Source organism: Monodelphis domestica, chromosome 4 (assembly GCF_027887165.1).
Source record: "Monodelphis domestica isolate mMonDom1 chromosome 4, mMonDom1.pri, whole genome shotgun sequence".
In the NCBI taxonomy this organism is placed as follows: Eukaryota; Metazoa; Chordata; class Mammalia; order Didelphimorphia; family Didelphidae; genus Monodelphis; species Monodelphis domestica.
In genome coordinates, this window is record NC_077230.1 from 425,336,967 (window position 1) to 425,354,562 (window position 17,596).

Consider the following 17,596-nt stretch of genomic DNA (forward strand, 5'->3'; position numbering starts at 1 on the left):
TGGTCCTCTACTTTTCCAGTTTGGATCTGAACTTGGAAGATCTTAGGGCTTTCTCCAGTTCAGCACCCTGGCTGGCCACTCTTCACCAGAAAGCATGACAAGGCCAATCTGGGATCCCTAAAGATGAAGGGGGTGGGAACCTCAGAGCCTTGATCTTTAGCTCTCAGAGTAGGGACTGAATTAGCCTGGCCTCTGGGAACACCCCACCAGGCTATAAGCAGGCACCATATAGGAAGAAGCAATATACTCACAGGTAACATTCAGTTTGAATGGATCACTACTATCCATAAAAAATGGGTTTTCAATTTCACACACATAGGGTCCTTTGTTTTCCCTTCTTGTGAGACTGCGGATAGTGAGTATCCTCTTATCCTGGGACAGCTGTATCCTGTTACCACCTGGGGCAAGTCCATTTATGAACCACCGGTAAGTGTGAATTTGACCCGTAGCATTGCAGGTCAATGAGAAGTCCTTGGTCTCCACTGCAGTATTGTTGGAGGTGACAATGATAGGTTTGGGCAGTGGCGCTGTGTAGAGAATAGACAGAAAATGACAGTGTTGGTTCTTTTTCTTACCTTATAACCAAATAACTTATTTTGAAGTGACCTCTCTAAGACCTTGGCAGGCTGGAGGCCAGAGACCAAGAACCTGTGATTTCAATAGCAAAGCTCCCCCCTTACTCTGGTGCAGATCACAACTCCTCCAGGCTTTACGAAAAGTTCATCTTCCGTTCCTGTGACTGACAAAGACATTCACATGGAGCCCAAGCCCCGGGTTCTCAGTCTTTCTGGGCTGAGGCAAGCAGGACTGGGGATGACAGACCCCTTCATCCAGCACCTGGGCTTGGATTTGAGGCCTTTATAGCTTGGCAGAACCACCAAGACTTTATGATTCCTTGGCCTGGACTTCCAGAAGCCAGGGTTCCTTACCTTGACAGCTTGATAAGGATATTGGGAGAAGCTGGTGTGGATGGACTAGGCACAGGCCAGAGGGAGACTGTGCTCAGAAAGGGAAACTTACTTTAACTCTAAAGAGGAGAGAAAAGGAAAGGCAGAGAGTGGGAATAGATCACTTAGTAGCAGGGTACAAAAAGAAGAGCCTCAGACTGGGAGTCAGGTGAGACCTGGTTCAAGTCTAGAGATTTCAAACCCACAATAACATCTCTAGTGCCTAGGACTGTGATTTGTCCACAGGAAGTAGTTCATACCCTTTACAGAAGATTCTGAAATTCTCTGCTCTGGGCTTTTCCCTTTCCTTAGGTGTTTCTTGCCCTACAAGAGGAGAATATGAATGTTGAAGGTGATCTTCAAGCTCAGATGAGGTTTTATGCTGGAAATCTAAACTAAAGGGGATTAATTTTTCCTGACCCTTTATGGCCCAAGGAGAGCTCTTTCCTTATCTCTAGTTGGCAGGTAGGCCTTGCCACTGACACAGGTGTGTGTGCCAGAACAATCCCTGGGGCATATCCAGGAGCATCGTCAGGCTTCTGTCCTGGGTCATCCATGGCCAGCTGTCTTAAAAATAATTTCCAAATTGATAGGAATAAGTTAGAAATATTTCAGCTTCCTTGACCTATCCCCTTGTTATTTTGGTAGAGCTTGCACTCCATCCCTGGGTATCCACTGGGAAGTTTAAGGTGAGGAAGAATGAGCCTCCCATTTGTATCCAGTAAAGCCAAGTGAGACTGACCAGGACAGTGACAAATCTGAGGTCAGCTAGCCACCTTTTGTAGTGGGGGGAGAATATGAAGGACAGTGAGCATGCTCCTGAGCAAGAAGGCCATGGCAGAACTTTTTGGAAGGTGTTTTGGCAACATCAATGGATTAAATGCCTGACATGACATAGTGGCTAGTGTTGGACCAAGAGAGAGAAAGACCTGAGTCCAAATGTTGTCTCAAAATGTTACTGGCTCTGTGACTTACTAGCAATTCCCTATGGTCTCAGTCTTCTGATCTGTTAAATGGGTAAAATAATCTCTCCTTCCTAGTGTTGTTGGATCAAATGAGACCATATATAAAAGCTCTGTATAAATCCTGAAAATAACCTGAACACAAGTTCAGAGGACGGAAAATACAGAGTGTGAGTCTGAGTACCAAATGTAGACTCATGCTGTCTGAGCACGCAATGCATAGCCAGAAGTATCTGAAAGGTCTGATGCCATTTTGAGAAGGGCTAAGGTTTAATGCCAGACTAAGAACACTCAAGGATAGTCTGTAGACAATAGGGAGTCATGAGCAGAGAAGAGACAAGAGCACACACATATTTAATTGAAGGATCAATTGAGGGCACTAGAGATGCTTAGCCCAAAGAAGAGAAGACTTGAGGGGAAGGGGAGACGTGTCTCCAAGGACTGATAGAGTTATAATGGGTTTGATGCCCCTGCCAGGGGATGCTCAGTGGTTACATTGATCAGGGAGGGACTATTTCCTAATGGGTCAGTCTCTTTTCTCCTTACAGCAACATTCAGGTACCCTTTTATCTCTTGTCTATCACAAAACAACTCTTTTTTTAAACCCTTACCTCCTGCATTAGAATCAATACTCTGTATTGTTTCCAAGGCAGAAGGGCCAGGCAATGGGGGTTAAGTAACTAGCTCAAGGTCACACAGCTAAGAAGTGTCTGAGGCAAGATTTGAACCCAAGATTTCCTGTTCTACAGCCAGGCTCTCAATCCACTGAGTTACCCAGCTACCCCTGCAGATCAACTCTTCAGAGGAGGTAATGGCTTCTTTTTCAGATGGGGCAGGGATTATGATTAGAATCCTGGTGATTCTGATTGAGAACTTTACTATTTTTTTGTCAGAAAGATAGGCGAGTAGGATTGTGTGGCCTCTGACTCTCCTCTCTCCTGGTCTGCCTCCAGAAATATGGGAGAAAAATCAAGATGATTCCTCAATTTCTTGACCTTCTCTAGGCCCTTGGTCTCCCTCCCTTCCCCAAGCTTGCCTTTCACACAGTATTTACTGATGTGGATCTCAGTGTTTTTTCAGGGTTATTCATTGTTCCTCCTTTTTTTCCAACTTCTTTCTCAAGCAAAAAGTCTTTACTTCTATGTTTTTAGAAGATGTGGTAGAACTAGACTGATGTAGCCCCAAAATAAGAGATAAGATCTAGGAAGACAGAGAGAGAAAGAATGGAGAGGCATCAAAGGGAATAGATAAAGGGTAGGCTAGAGATAAAGAGAGAAAGAGGAGAGCTGTCAGTAAGCTGTATCTCAAGGAAAAAGCCCCAGGGGCTTTCCTTGACTACACAGGCCAAACAGGATCCAGTTTTATGGACTGGACTCCCTGCTCAATTCTGGTCCAAAAATGATTTGAGATGCCTTGGAGAACTGAACTGAACAGGATTTCTGGACTAACTCTGCAACAGTGCTGAGACCTATAAACAGGCTCACATCCAACCCAATCCTGTCATGATTGAGGATGGGCTCCAACATTTGCCCCTCTATGATTAGATGGAAATCAGGCTGGCTCAATCATTCCTGGCCTCAGATCTTCCTCTCTTGCTATAGATCTTCTTCTGTCCACTAGGTGGAACTACCAGAACAGGAAGGACTCTGGCTCATTACTCCAAAAAGTTTCAGCGTAGCAGTTGACACCAAGTGTGATCTAGGGCATCTTAACCTCTCTAGGTCTGTCTATGGATACAACTGACTTCAGTTCCCTGGAAAGATCAGGAAATGTCCAATTAAACAGGAAATCCTGAAAATCAAAAGAGTTTTATAAAATCAAAAGGAAATAAAAACAGATTTAAATAAAACTAGGATCTGGTTTTTAAAATAATAATACAATTAAATAGATGACCCATTGGTTAATTTGATTAAAGAAAGAAGAAAACATTATTACCAATAGCAAAAATGAAAATGATGAGTTAGCAATGAAGTTGAAATTAAGGAAATTCTGAGCACTTATTTTGAGCAATCATGTGCCAGCAAACCTGAAATGTAAGTGAAATAGTTAAATACTTACAAAAAGATGAATTGCTCAGATTGACAGAATTATAGAGTATTTAACAACTCAATCTTAGAAAAAGACATTGAAGAAACCACAAATGAGTTCTTTATAAAAAAAGTCCCCAGGATTAGATTTATATACCAGTGAAATACCACACTGAAGGAACAATGAATCCCAATCCTATATCAACAATCTTAAAAATATAGGCAACGAGAGCTAGTGAGGTGCTCAGTGGATAGCCTAAATTCAGGAGGACCAGGGTTCACATCTGATATCAGACACTTCCTGGATGTGTGACCCTAGGCAAATCATTAACCACCATTGTCTAGCCCTTACTTTTCATCTAATTTTGAAACAATACTTGGTATTGATTCCAAGATGGAAGGGAAGGGTTTTCAAAAATACATAAAGAAAGAATCCCAACAAATTCCTTTTGTGATCCAAATATAGTTTTGATACCTAAACCAGTGAAAACAAAAACAGGAAAAAAAATAGAATACTTAAATAATCCTGTACCAGAAATAGAAATTGAACAAGCCATCACAGATCTCCCTAAGAAAAAGTCTCCAGGGCCTGATGGATTCACAAGTGTGTTATACCAAACATTCAAAGAACAGCTAATCACAATCCTATACAAACTATGTGGCATACTAACCAAAGGAGTTCTACCAAATTCCTTATTTGACACAAATATGGTACTGATTCCAAAGCCAGGCAAGTCAAAAACAGAGAAAGAAAACTATAGACCAATCTACTGTAATAGATAGTAATTCCTGAGGGTGTAATTGATTGCTAATGGATAACTAATGGATCAAGTTTTGCCTACCCTCCTCCCTTTACCTCCCACTTCAGAAGCCTTCAGCTTCCTCTCCCCCTTTCCCTTCAACCTTCTTTCTAAGTCAGTCAGGGTGAATTATGATGCTTTAGAGAAAATACTCTTTTCTCTTCTTTAACTCAACTAAGGGTTTATTGGGGGGGGGGGAACAGGAAAGAATGGAGGATAACGTAAGAGAGATAGGTTTCCCTATTCTCTAAAATGAGGATTAGGAGGATATTGGGGAAATGGTAGTTCTGTCACAACTGTGACACAGAGTCAGTCAAAGAAATGAAGACAATTGTCTTCTTTCTTCTTTTGTCAATCAGCCAGGTAAATATCAGAGATACAAATTAGTTCTTCTCCACCATCAGCCACCAGCCAAAGCCAAAAGTTTCTTCTCCCCCACTCTGTCAGAAGCCAAAAGCTTAGTCCACCAAGCTTCCTAGCCAAGTTCAGAATGGCTTGGCTCCAACTGTCTTTCCCTGTAACATTTCAAATGGAATTTTCCTTTTGATTGACAGATGATATCCTTTGAATGCATGTATATTCTCTCTTTACATCCCTCCCTTTTTTGTCTTCCAAATTTGCACCCACAAATTTTATTGATAGTTACCTTTCATATATTTCTAACTAAGTATTCTTACACTCTATTATCTTAAATATTCCTTTACCCTCCCAAAATAAGAAATCTTAACTTATCTTAGCTGTTCTGTCTACCTAGTGCTATGCTAAGTTTGGGTATAGGAAAATGGTTTAGGTAATAGGGATTCACATGAACATGGTTTTTACATAATAGCAAATCATGTAACAATTTTCAAACCATTCAACAAATTCCATAACGTTTTGAATATGCAACTGTCTTATCTCCTAATGTCTATAATTCAACTAAGTAAAATTTTCTATCACTAACTATTGCTAACCTAAAATCATAATGCAATCTAGCTTCTATACATAAGTAGTTCTACGTCTGTCTCTACTTTCCTAAGACTTTGAACAAATTCTCTATGCTGTCACTATTGTTAGTCATTAGAATATTAATAAACTATTTCAATAGTGTTTATTAGTACATTAATATCTACATGTGTACATAAGTTGTACCTATACAAATTTACACATGTGCATCCACATAAATTGTTCATGATTTCTATTCAAACTCACGTAGATAAAAAATATCTCAGTCTGTTTGAATTTTCCACAGAAATTTTATCAGTGTGACTTTGTGTTTTGCCACTATGTTGTACATTGTATACTTGCCCATTCCATGAGATGTCTTCCTTTTCTATGTAGAATGTGCATGCACATATTTGATGTTAACATGTACGATGCATTCTTACATATCCTCATGATCAAAAGTCCAAACTTTCACAGTCCTTCCATGTCCTTTCCTTTTATGTTGCTTGTATAAACTTTGTCTTCATCTCTGGTCCTCTGGTCATCATACCAGTCTCATCTTCTTTCACTCTTGATTTTAGACCTGTTCTTCAATTCAGGAACAAACTGGAACAATCATGAACATGCATGCATGTAAGGTTTTTACATTTCCATGTATGTAAGATTGAAATTCTCATGTGCATGGAAGTAAGCTGAGTTCTTCATGAATGCATGTCAGAATTCATCAATAATTCTTCATGTGTGGAAGTAAGCATAACATGTGTTTATCTTCATGTATGGAATTAAGCATACATGTGTTCATCTTCATGCATATAAGTAAACTTTACTTGTGTTCCTCTTCTTGCATGTAAGCCTAGCATATATACATCTTCATGAGTGAGTGTAAGCAGTATAGCATTGTGCATAAGTTCTTAGAATTTTTTCAAGAACATTGATATAAAGTTTGCTAATCTTTTTGGTGTTTGACTTTTTTTCAAGGAGGTTTAATGTATGTTTACTTTAGTTATTTCTAAGAGATAGAGTTTGAATATACTGTATTTTGTTTGGTCATGGAGTTACATTTGCACGTGAGATAAATTTTTTTCTTTCTTTTCTGATACTATGCTTGGCAGAGTTTGTATAGAATATAGAGGCTTTTCTTTGGAGTTAAACTTTTAAATGCATTTTTTTCTGTGTTACTGGCTGTATTTCTTTCTGGACTGTGTTATTTGCTTCAGGGGTGCTTTCCAGGTATCATTCATAAGTTTTCATTCACAAGGACTGTTATTGATTTCTTCTTGGGCTATTCTTGTTGCTGCTCATGACTAGGGCTTCTTTTTTTTAATCAGACATCATCTGTGTGTATCTTCACTGATGACATGATCACATTGTTGTGTCTAGTGAGGTATCTGCAAATATGAGGTAACTTCTTCATGGTATGCCCTCCCTCTCTCCCTTCCCGTGGTAAAGATTAATTTAGAGTGAAAGTTGAGAGAAATGGATAACCTTTTTCAGTTCTCAACTACAACTTGATGTTAAAGTCTTTGAAAACAAATTCATCCAATGTGAATCTATGCTTCCAAAGCATTCTAGGTGTTTGTGTCTGTCCTAGTTATGAAGTTAGAATATTATGTTACAAGCTTAGGAGAGTCCTTGTTGTTGAATTACTTGTTCTTTTGTGCTGGAATATATTCTTTTCTACCTAAAACTAGTCTTCATTCTCATAAGGTATTGTCTAGTATGTTACCCTATGGAACTTCCATTAATCTTAGTTTCACTCTTACAGCATGAATGGTATTTGTCATGTTTTTGAAGTTAGAGAATAGAAGTGAAATCGTATATCTATCTCTCCTTCTCCAGTTATTAATATGTTCCTTGATATCCACCTTCCCATTCAAAATCTGTGTCTGTACAAGCCATGTAATTCAACTTCTCTATAAAGTCATCTTAATTATCAACCCCTAATCTTGCATAAAGTTCTTCCAATGGTATGCAACTTGTTCTGTGCCCAAAGAATATCTTATCATCATAACCTTAGTGAGACTTTGATTATACTGGTTTCAGGTATTCAATTTTCTCACTTGTGTCCCACACATCCCCTTCTTTGTCTACCTCTTCATAAAGCTTATAAAATTAGTAAGGCATTTATTTTAAATCATTTTGATCCATTATTATTATTATACCTTCTGATATTCCTTCTGGTTCTGTATCTGATTCTGAATCACTAAATTAAATCCAGTCTTTATGTTCTTTGGATTTTGGTCAATGCCATGTAAACTTTTGTCAGATGTTGGTAACTCTAGCTTTGTGTGTTGATCTAAGACTACGTCACCAGCTTTTGTGTTTCTCAAATCAGTTTCTGTTTGTTTCTCATGGCTAAGCTTTAGATTTTCATTTTGAATTGGTAAACTTGGTGGTATGGATTTAGCTCCTTCCTGAAGATATTCTACACTGTTAATAATCATAGATCCTACTCTATCACTAGTTTGAGGTTTATGTTCATCTTCACTCTCATTTGACTATGTAGAGATAGGAATCTTTCCCTCTATGTTGTTATTTTCTTCTAGGAATGAGTTCAGTACATCTGCATGTTCCCCTGCATCATCAGTAGGATGTGTGCCATCATTCTTTTCCACAGTAGTACATACATATGTTTCTGGCTTTGTAACTAAGGTGTGTATGATTACTAAATCACTGTTCAATCACTCTGCCAGCTGTATATGTGAATCAGTTAATTCTTTTTGATTCAAATCATTTCCTCTTAAGTCTACATTAGAGGTTGAATTACAATACATTCTACTACATTGGAACATGAATTTAAATCATAGCTGTTGCTTATCTCAATAAGTTTAATTGGTCAGATTCCCCTCTGCCACTTAGAATGTTGACTTCAAGACTGTCATTTGAATCCTTGGTTGTTTTTTCAGTTACTAAGACTTCCATTCCTTCCCTTTTCAAATTCAACTGTCATGTCACCTCCATTACTTTGAATAGGATTATTGTTTTCAAATGTAATCTCAGCTTCATTTTCAGTGAATGTTGTCTTATCTAAATTAATCATTGATGGACTGAAAATTTCTGCCTCTGGATTCAAATTAGATGTTTTTTCTAAGGGTACCTTTGCCATAAACCTATTAGGAGAATTAACTGAGTTTGGTGGGATGTCATGCAAATCTGTGAATGGTTTCAAAGCATTTATATCCCTAACAACATTAATCATTAGGGAATTGAAATTTTGTTTCACTGTGTCTTTCACTAACTCCTGCTTGAGTTCCTGTGAATATATTTTTCTTTTTCTTTTGCACAATTCAGTCCCAGTGCCCACTCTATGTTGAAAAAAGTACTCTAATAATGATTTGATTTCATTTGCACTTTTTTCTTGTGTAGTTACTATATATCCTTTCTCAAAGTCTCTTATCTCAGTTACTATTTGAGAAATGATTTCCTTAATTTCTTCATGTATTTGTATTACTTGTTTCTGCCTTTCTCTTGATCATTAAATTTACTATCACTCACAGATTCAATTTCTTGCACAATTTTTTCCAATGTGTCTCATCTTTTCCCTATTATTTTTATCAGCAGCCACTTTTTCACTATCTCTTTCATCTCCATGTACCACACTATTGAAATAGTAAGTGTTAATCTGTGTGACTCTATTTATTGTTACTAGTGACTGATGTACTCTGGCTTGTGACTAGAGAACTGCTGCTGGTATGGGGACACACCTGATGGTACTGAGTTACAATGGAAGTAGAGGTATTACAGAGATAGAGACACTGAGAGATACTGATACAGGGGAATGCACTGGGATTTGCCTACTGATTTCTATTGATGGTTAGTGGATAAAATCTATTTCCTAATCTCCTCCTCCCTTCATTCCCTTCCCTTCTCCAACCCTCTCCCTCCCAGTTTCTTCTTGAAGCCTTTGACTTCTTCCCTCCCCCCTGAGTGAACTATAAAGATACTCTTTTCTTTTACTTTTCAAGTCAGGGGGTTATTGGGAAACAGGCTGGGAAACTGAGGTAAGAGGGATGAGGGGGTGTCCCTAATCTATAATGAAGATTATGAGGGCTTGGGAAGTCACAACTGTGACAGAGGGATAGTCAGAGATGGAGGACAACAGTTAAAATCTTCTTTCTTCTTCACAAAGCCACCAATTTCAGAAGCCTCCCTCAAGGGTCCTTCAGCCTGAGACAGAAACTAAATAAGATCAGTTCAGCTTCAACCCCCAGAGCCAGAGACAGAATCAGAAGTCCCAGTTCCTACTTCTTCTCCTCTCTGTCCAGATCCTCAACTGCCATCTCCTGGGAACATTCCATTTGGTACCTTCTTCTTGATTGACAGGCAGGTCATGTCCCCAGCTTGTTTCTGGCATCTTGGCTTACAAGTCCTCTCTCTCTCCATGCCTCTACCACAATCTCCCCTTTCATTAGAAAAAAAAATACAACTTGCATTTTTCAAAGATACTTACCTTAATAATTTCATCTATCTATCTTAACTCTGCTCTGTTATAAATATACCCTTATCCTCCCCCAAAATAACAAAATCCTAAACTCATCTTAGCTGCTCTATCTATCTAAATGCTAAGCTAAGAATGGGTTATAGGAAAATGGTTTAGGTAGGGGAATTATATAAACATATTGTTCTATAACAAAACAAGTAACAACGTTCAAATCATTCAAACCAATTCACTAACATTAAGAATATGCAAATGTCCTATACCCTAATGTCTCTAAATTCACTAAGAAAATCTTCTACTACTAACAAATGCTAACCTACAATCATAATACAATCTAACTTCTATACTTTAGAACTTCTATGTCTCTACTTCCTAAGACTTGGACAAATTCACTAGGCTATCACTATCATTAGTAGTTAGAATATTAATAACTTACTCTAAAAATGTTAACTTGTTAGTTAATTTAGTAATTACATGTGTACATAGGATCTAATGCAAATTTACACATGTATATCCTTGTAGATTTCTGTGCAAACTCATGCAGAAAAGAAAAATCTTTGTTTGAATTTTCCACAGAAATTTCTCATCAGTGTGTCTTTATGTCATGCAACTATGCACATTGTATACTTACCCATTCCATGAGATATCTCACTTTCCTATGTAGGGTGTGCATGCATATATGTGATGTTCACATGTACAATGCATACTTACATATCCTCATGGCCAAAAATTCCAAGATTTCAAAAAGTTCCAAAGTCCTTCCATGTCCATTCATGTTGCATGTAGAGACTCTTCTATCCTTTCTGGCCAGCACCTCACTCTTCTGTCTTTTGTCACTTGATTGAAGACTTGTGTTCTTCAAATCAGAATTCACTGCAATAGTCATGAATCAGGAACACGCGAACAATGCATGTGTGTGAGAGTTATACATGTGTGCAAGTAAGAGTAAGAAGTTACTTTTGCATGGAAGATGGAATCTTCGTGCATGCAGAATTTATCAATCATATGTGTGTGCAAGTAATATTGCCTGTGATTTTCTTCATGCAAGGGGGTAAGCCTTTTGCATTTGAACATCTTTGTGCCTACAGGTAAGATGTACAGGTGTTTTACATGGATGGATGTGAGCATTATGCATAGGTTTTCAAGACTTTGGTAAGAATAATGATTTCAATTTTTTTTCTTCTCTTCATCAAGGAGGTTCATCATATGGTTACTGCTATTGTTTCTAGGATTGTTACTGTATGTAGTTCTTGGAGATAGTTCATTTTGTTTTGTTACTGTGTCAAGCAAAGATGATTTTATATTTTACATTGAAGCTTTTTTCTTTGTGGCTGCTACTCTTTCAAATGCAAGGTTTCCCTTTTTTGTCTATTACTGGCTGCATATCTTCAGAGGTGCTAGCCTTTTATCATGTTAACAAGGGCAGTGCTCTCTTTATGTATTCTGGTGGCTCTCATGTGCTTTCATTAGGTTTTCATTCACAATGACTGATATTGCTTTCTTCTTGGGCTATTCACGTTGCAGTTTATGACTAGGAATTTCTTTCAGATGTCATCTGTATATGTATTGTCACTGATAACATGTGAGATATCTGAACTTTTGAGATAATATCTTCATGGCATACCCTCTCTCTCTCTTCCTTTCCCCAGTAGCAACTGTTTTAGGATGAAGGTTGAGAGATATGGATAACCTTTTTCAGTTCTCACCTACAACTTGCTGTTAAACTTGATAACAATTCAACCAATGTGAATCTATGTTACCATAACATTCTAGATGTTTGTGTCTGTTCCAGTTATGAAGATGAAACTTTATCCTACGAGGTTAGGAGTATTCAAGATGTTGAATTGCTGGCTCTCGTGCTGGAATAACTTATTCTCCATGCTAACTCAAGACTAGTCTTCATTCACATAAGGTGTTGTATAGAATGTTACCCTATGGAATGACAACTAATCTTGGTTTCAATTTTACAGCATGAATGGTACTTGTCATGTGTCTGAATTTAGAGAACAGAAATGAAATTTTGAATCTATATCTCCTCCTCCAGTTCTCAATATGTTTCTTGATATTATCCTTCCCATTCAGAATCTGTATCTGCATAAGCCATACAATTCAACTTATCTATAAAATCTCCTTCATTATCAACCCCCAAGATTGCATAAATTTTGTCCAATGGTATGCAACTTTTTCTGTGCCCAAAGAATAGATCCTCCTCAGTGTCTTAGTAAGAGTTTGTTTGCACTGGTTCCAGGTACTCTATCTTTTCACCTTTGTCACCCACATCCCCTTCATCATCTACCTCTTCATAAAGCTTATAAAACTGATAAGGTATTTGTTCTAAATCATCTTCATCCATCATTATCACACCTTCTGGTATTCCTTCAGATTCAGTTCCTGAATCTGAATCACTAAATTCAGTCACTATGTTATTTGGATTCTTCTCAGTGCCATGTAAACCTTTGTCAGATGTTGGTAACTTTGGCTTTGTGTTTTGATCTAAGCCTATGTTACCAGCTTCTGTGTTCCTCAAGTCAGTTTCTTTTGGTTTCTCATTATTAAGCTGTAGATTTTCATTGTGAATTGGTAAATTTGATGGCATGGAGTTATGCATATCTTCTCCACTGTTAATAATCACAGATCCTACTTTAAAGCTAGTCTGAGGTTTATGTTTATTTTCATTCTTATTTGACTGTGTAGAGATAGGACTCTTTCCCTCTATTTCAGTATTTTGTTCTGGGAATAAGGTTTGTACTTCTGCAATTCCCCCTGTACAATTATTAGGATGTGCTTCCATGTTGTCCCCCACTACAACATGTAACTGTTTCTGGATTTGTAGCTAAGGTGTTCATAACTACTGACTCAATGTCCATGTCCTTGCTATTCTCTACCAGGTGCATATGTAACCCAGTAAATTCTCTTTGATTAGATCCATTCCCAATGAATTCTACATTAGAGGTTGTATTCTCAACTACAATGGAACATGAACCTAAACCACTGCAGTTGCTTTGGCTAGATACCCCTTTGCCCCATAGAATGCTGGATTCAACTGAATCCTTGGTTGCCTGCCATTCCATCCCCAGATTAAAATTTAACTGTAATGTCACCTCCGATACTTTGAATATGATAACCTTTGTGTTCAAAAGTAACTTCAGCTTCATTTTCAGTTAGTTTTCCCTTATTTACATCACTCACTGATGGATGGAAGATACTAGCTTCTGGATTCAAACTAGATGTCATTTCTATGGGTACCTCTGCCACAAAGCTCTTGGGAGAATTAATGAAGTTTGGTGGGACTTCATCTGTGAATGTTTTTAGAGCCTTATTATCTTTATCAACAGTAACCTTTAGGGAATTGAAATTATGTGTCTATCTCTGTCACAAACTGTGTTTTTTCAGTTTTTGTGACTCTTTCTTCTTTTACTTTTGCATAATTCAATCCCATTATCCACTCCACACTGGAAAAAGTTCTCTAGGAATGATTTTATGTCCCTCACAGACTTTTCCTGTTTAGTTACTGTACAACTCATCTCAAAGTCTTTCATCTCATTTACTATTTGAGTTGTCATTTCCTTAATTTCTGCCTCAGTTTCTGTAATCTGTCTCAGCCTTTCTCTTGCTTTATTGCAATGGCCATCATTCACAGAATCACTTTGTTGTACCAAATCCACACTATTTCCCAAGTTTCTTCTATTATTTTCAATCGTAGCCTCTTCCTCACTATTTCTTCTACCTCCAAGTCTCACACTACACAACTTATGGTCCTGGCTTCACAACTATCTTATAACTATATCAGAATACTTTGACTTTGCTCCAGTTTTTATAGCATTTTGCATTTCATTTAAATCAGGATCTTGCTGTGAGGACTTTAACTTGTAGTGTGAACAACAAATGGATTTCTTGCACATCGTCTATGCATTGTCTCTGTTATTACTCTCTTGTTTCTTCTTCAAAAAACAGTTTCTAATCAAGTGCCCTTTCCGGTGAGAAAAGAAACACTCCCTATTCTCTCTTTGGACTGGTCTTGCCTTGTAACTAGGTTTTTGGGAACTAGATGTGTTGAAAGTCTTAACCATGTTCAAATTTTTAATTTATTCAATTTCCTTTTGTTTCAAACCATTTTCAGTCCTCTCCAACTTATCTTTCAGATCTTGAAATTCCTTACTTTGATCTGAATTGTTTTCAAATAGGTAACCTGCAGACTCTCTCAATTCAATTAGGGAAACTGAGTCATACTTAGGAAAATAGTTCTTGAAAAAGATTCTAAAATTGGGTGTGTATCCCCTTAGAAATTGCCTATGGGGACTTCCGGTCAAGATGGCGGCTTAGAGAAAGCTAAAGTACAGATCTCAGGAAAACCCTTCCCGACCGATCTCAAACTATAAGCTCCTAAGGCACCGAAATTCAAAACGATCAACAGCATAGACCCTGGGAATCCTCCTCCTGGACCTGGACCTGGATCAAAAGGTACGGCCCCCCTCAAAAGCCAGAACCCGAGATCACTCAGACCTAAGGGGTAGGAGCGCAGAGTCCAAGGCTCCGGGAAGCCACGGCCCCTCCCCACTCAGAGAGCGGGGTCGTCTGAAACAACAGCAACCCTCAGGGCCAACAAAACAGCCTCACGGCCAGCTATTCTGAAGGCAACTTCCGGAAAGCAACCCAACCCATTCCAGTCGAGGGGGCAACTTAGCACCAGGGGAAGCAGATAGAGCCTGGGGAGAGTGTGGCCCCCTGGTCCAACCCTTCCATTCCAGTTCCAGTGAAAGTCATTGCCGGAAGGCATACTCAATTTAACCCAGGGAAAGCTCATAGAACCGACAATCTGCCCAGGACTAAAGCTTCTGAACACCAGACAGAGATAAGAAAAGCTAATCCTCCCCATTCAGAGATGGCAAACTCCAGAGAAGCACAGAAGCCCCAAAATCCCAAGAAAAATAAGAAGAAAGGGGCAAGCGACTTTGGACACATTCTATGGAACCAAAATACAAAATACAGAGGAGATAGAAGACGATGCACAAGAAAATGCTCTGAAACCTTCCAAAGGAAATGGAAACTCTACACAAACACATGAAGAATTTGAATCAGAAATGACCAAAAAGATGGAAACCTTCTGGGAGGAAAAGTGGGAAATAATGCAAAAGAAATTCACAAAATCTACAAAACCGGTGTGACCAAACTGAAAAGGAAAACCAGGCTTTAAAGGCCAGAATCAGGCAGCTGGAAGACAACGATCGTGTAAAAGAGCAAGAATTAATAAAGCAAAGCCAAAATACCAAGAAATTAGAAGAAAACATAAAATATCTCACCAACAAGGTGACAGATCTGGAAAATAGAGGGAGAAGAGATAATTTAAGAATAATTGGACTTCCAGAAAAGCCAGAAATAAACACCAAACTCGACATCATGATACAAGATATAATCAAAGAAAATTGCCCAGAGATTCTAGAACAAGGGGGTAATACAGCCACTGACAGAGCTCACAGAACACCTTCTACAATAAACCCCCAAAAGACAACTCCCAGAAATGTAATTGCCAAATTCCAAAGCTATCAAACAAAAGAAAAAATCCTACAGGAAGCCAGAAAAAGACAATTTAGATATAAAGGAATGCCAATCATGGGTCACACAAGACCTTGCAAGTTCTACTCTGAATGATCGTAAGGCATGGAACATGATCTTCAGAAAGGCAAGAGAGCTGGGTCTTCAACCAAGAATCAGCTACCCAACAAAACTGACTATATACTTCCAAGGGAAAGTATGGGCATTCAACAAAATAGAAGACTTCCAACTTTTTGCAAAGAAAAGATCAGAGCTCTGTGGAAAGTTTGATACCAAAAAACAAAGAGCAAGGAATACCTGAAAAGGTAAATATTAAGGAAAGGGGAAAAATGTTATCTTCTTCTTTTACTCAAACTCTCTTCTATAAGGACTACATCTCTATCAATCTATGTATACTAACATGTGGGGAAAATGTAATGTATAAATAGGGGGTAAAGAAAGACCAAATAGAATAATCTTTCTCACACAAATATTCACATGGGAAGGGGAGGGGAAGAAAACTCCTATAAGAAGGAGAGGAAGAGAGGGTTTTTTACTTAAACCTTAATCTCAGGGAAATCAACTCTGAGAGGGAAAAACATCCAGATCCATTGGGATCTTGAATTCTATCTTCCCCAACAAGGGTAGGGAAAAGGGAAAACCAAGGGGGGAAGGGGGAGAGGGAAAACAAAGAGGGAGGGAAAGAGAGGGGGGAGGGGGAGGGAACAAAAAGGGAGAGACTAAAAAGGGAAACATGTCAAGGGAGGGGACCAGGGGGACTGTTTCAAAGTAAATCACTGGACTAAAAGGTAGAGCCAAAGAAGAAACGGTTAGAATTAGGGAAGGCAATCAAAATGCCAGGGAGTCCACAAACGACAATCATAACTTTGAAAGTGAATGGGATGAACTCACCCATAAAATGTAGACGAATATCAGAATGGATTAGAATCCAAAACCCTACCATATGTTGTCTTCAAGAAACACACATGAGGCGGGTTGATACCCACAAGGTCAGAATTAAAGGATGGAGTAAGACCTTATGGGCCTCAACTGACAGAAAGAAGGCAGGAGTGGTAATCATGGTATCTAATAAAGCCAAAGCAAAAATAGACCTGATCAAAAGGGAAAGGGAAGGTAATTATATTTTGTTAAAAGGGACTTTAGACAATGAGGAAATATCATTAATCAACATGTATGCACCAAATAATATAGCATCCAAATTTCTAATGGAGAAACTAGGAGACTAGAAGGAAGAAATAGACAGTAAAACCATATTAGTGGTAGACTTAAACCAACCATTATCAAATTTAGATAAATCAAATCAAAAATAAATAAGAAAGAGGTAAATGAAGTGAATGAAATCTTAGAAAAATTAGAATTAATAGACATATGGAGAAAAATAAATAGGGATAAAAAGGAATACACCTTCTTCTCAGCACCACATGGCACATTCACAAAAATTGACCATACATTAGGTCACAGAAACATAGCACACAAATGCAGAAAAGCAGAAATAATGAATGCAGCCTTCTCAGATCACAAGGCAATAAAAATAATAATTAGTAATGGTACATGGAAAAACAAATCTAAAACCAATTGGAAATTAAACAATTTGATACTCCAAAACCATTTAGTTAAAGAAGAAATCATAGAAACAATTAATAATTTCATCGAGGAAAATGACAATGGCGAGACATCCTTTCAAACCTTTCGGTATGCAGCCAAAGTGGTAATCAGAGGTAAATTCATATCTCTGAATGCTTATATTAACAAACTAAGGAAAGCAGAGATCAATCAATTGAAAATGCAAATGAAAAAACTCGAAAGCGATCAAATTAAAACCCCCCAGCAGAAAACCAAACTAGAAATCCTAAAAATTAAGGGAGAAATTAATAAAATCGAAAGTGCTAGAACTATTGATTTAATAAATAAGACAAGAAGCTGGTACATAGAAAAAACAAACAAA

General features: G+C 38.0%; 1 protein-coding gene across 1 annotated transcript in view; it reads right to left on the reverse strand.

Annotated features, from left to right (window-relative positions):
- Window positions 1-17,596, reverse strand: part of LOC103092368 (uncharacterized) — a 1,666,349-nt gene that overhangs the window by 1,042,827 nt on the left and 605,926 nt on the right. Inside the window, exon 58 of the mRNA XM_056825346.1 lies at window positions 252-527. Coding sequence (XP_056681324.1) covers window positions 252-527 — 276 coding nt within the window. The remainder of the gene's footprint in view (window positions 1-251; window positions 528-17,596) is intronic.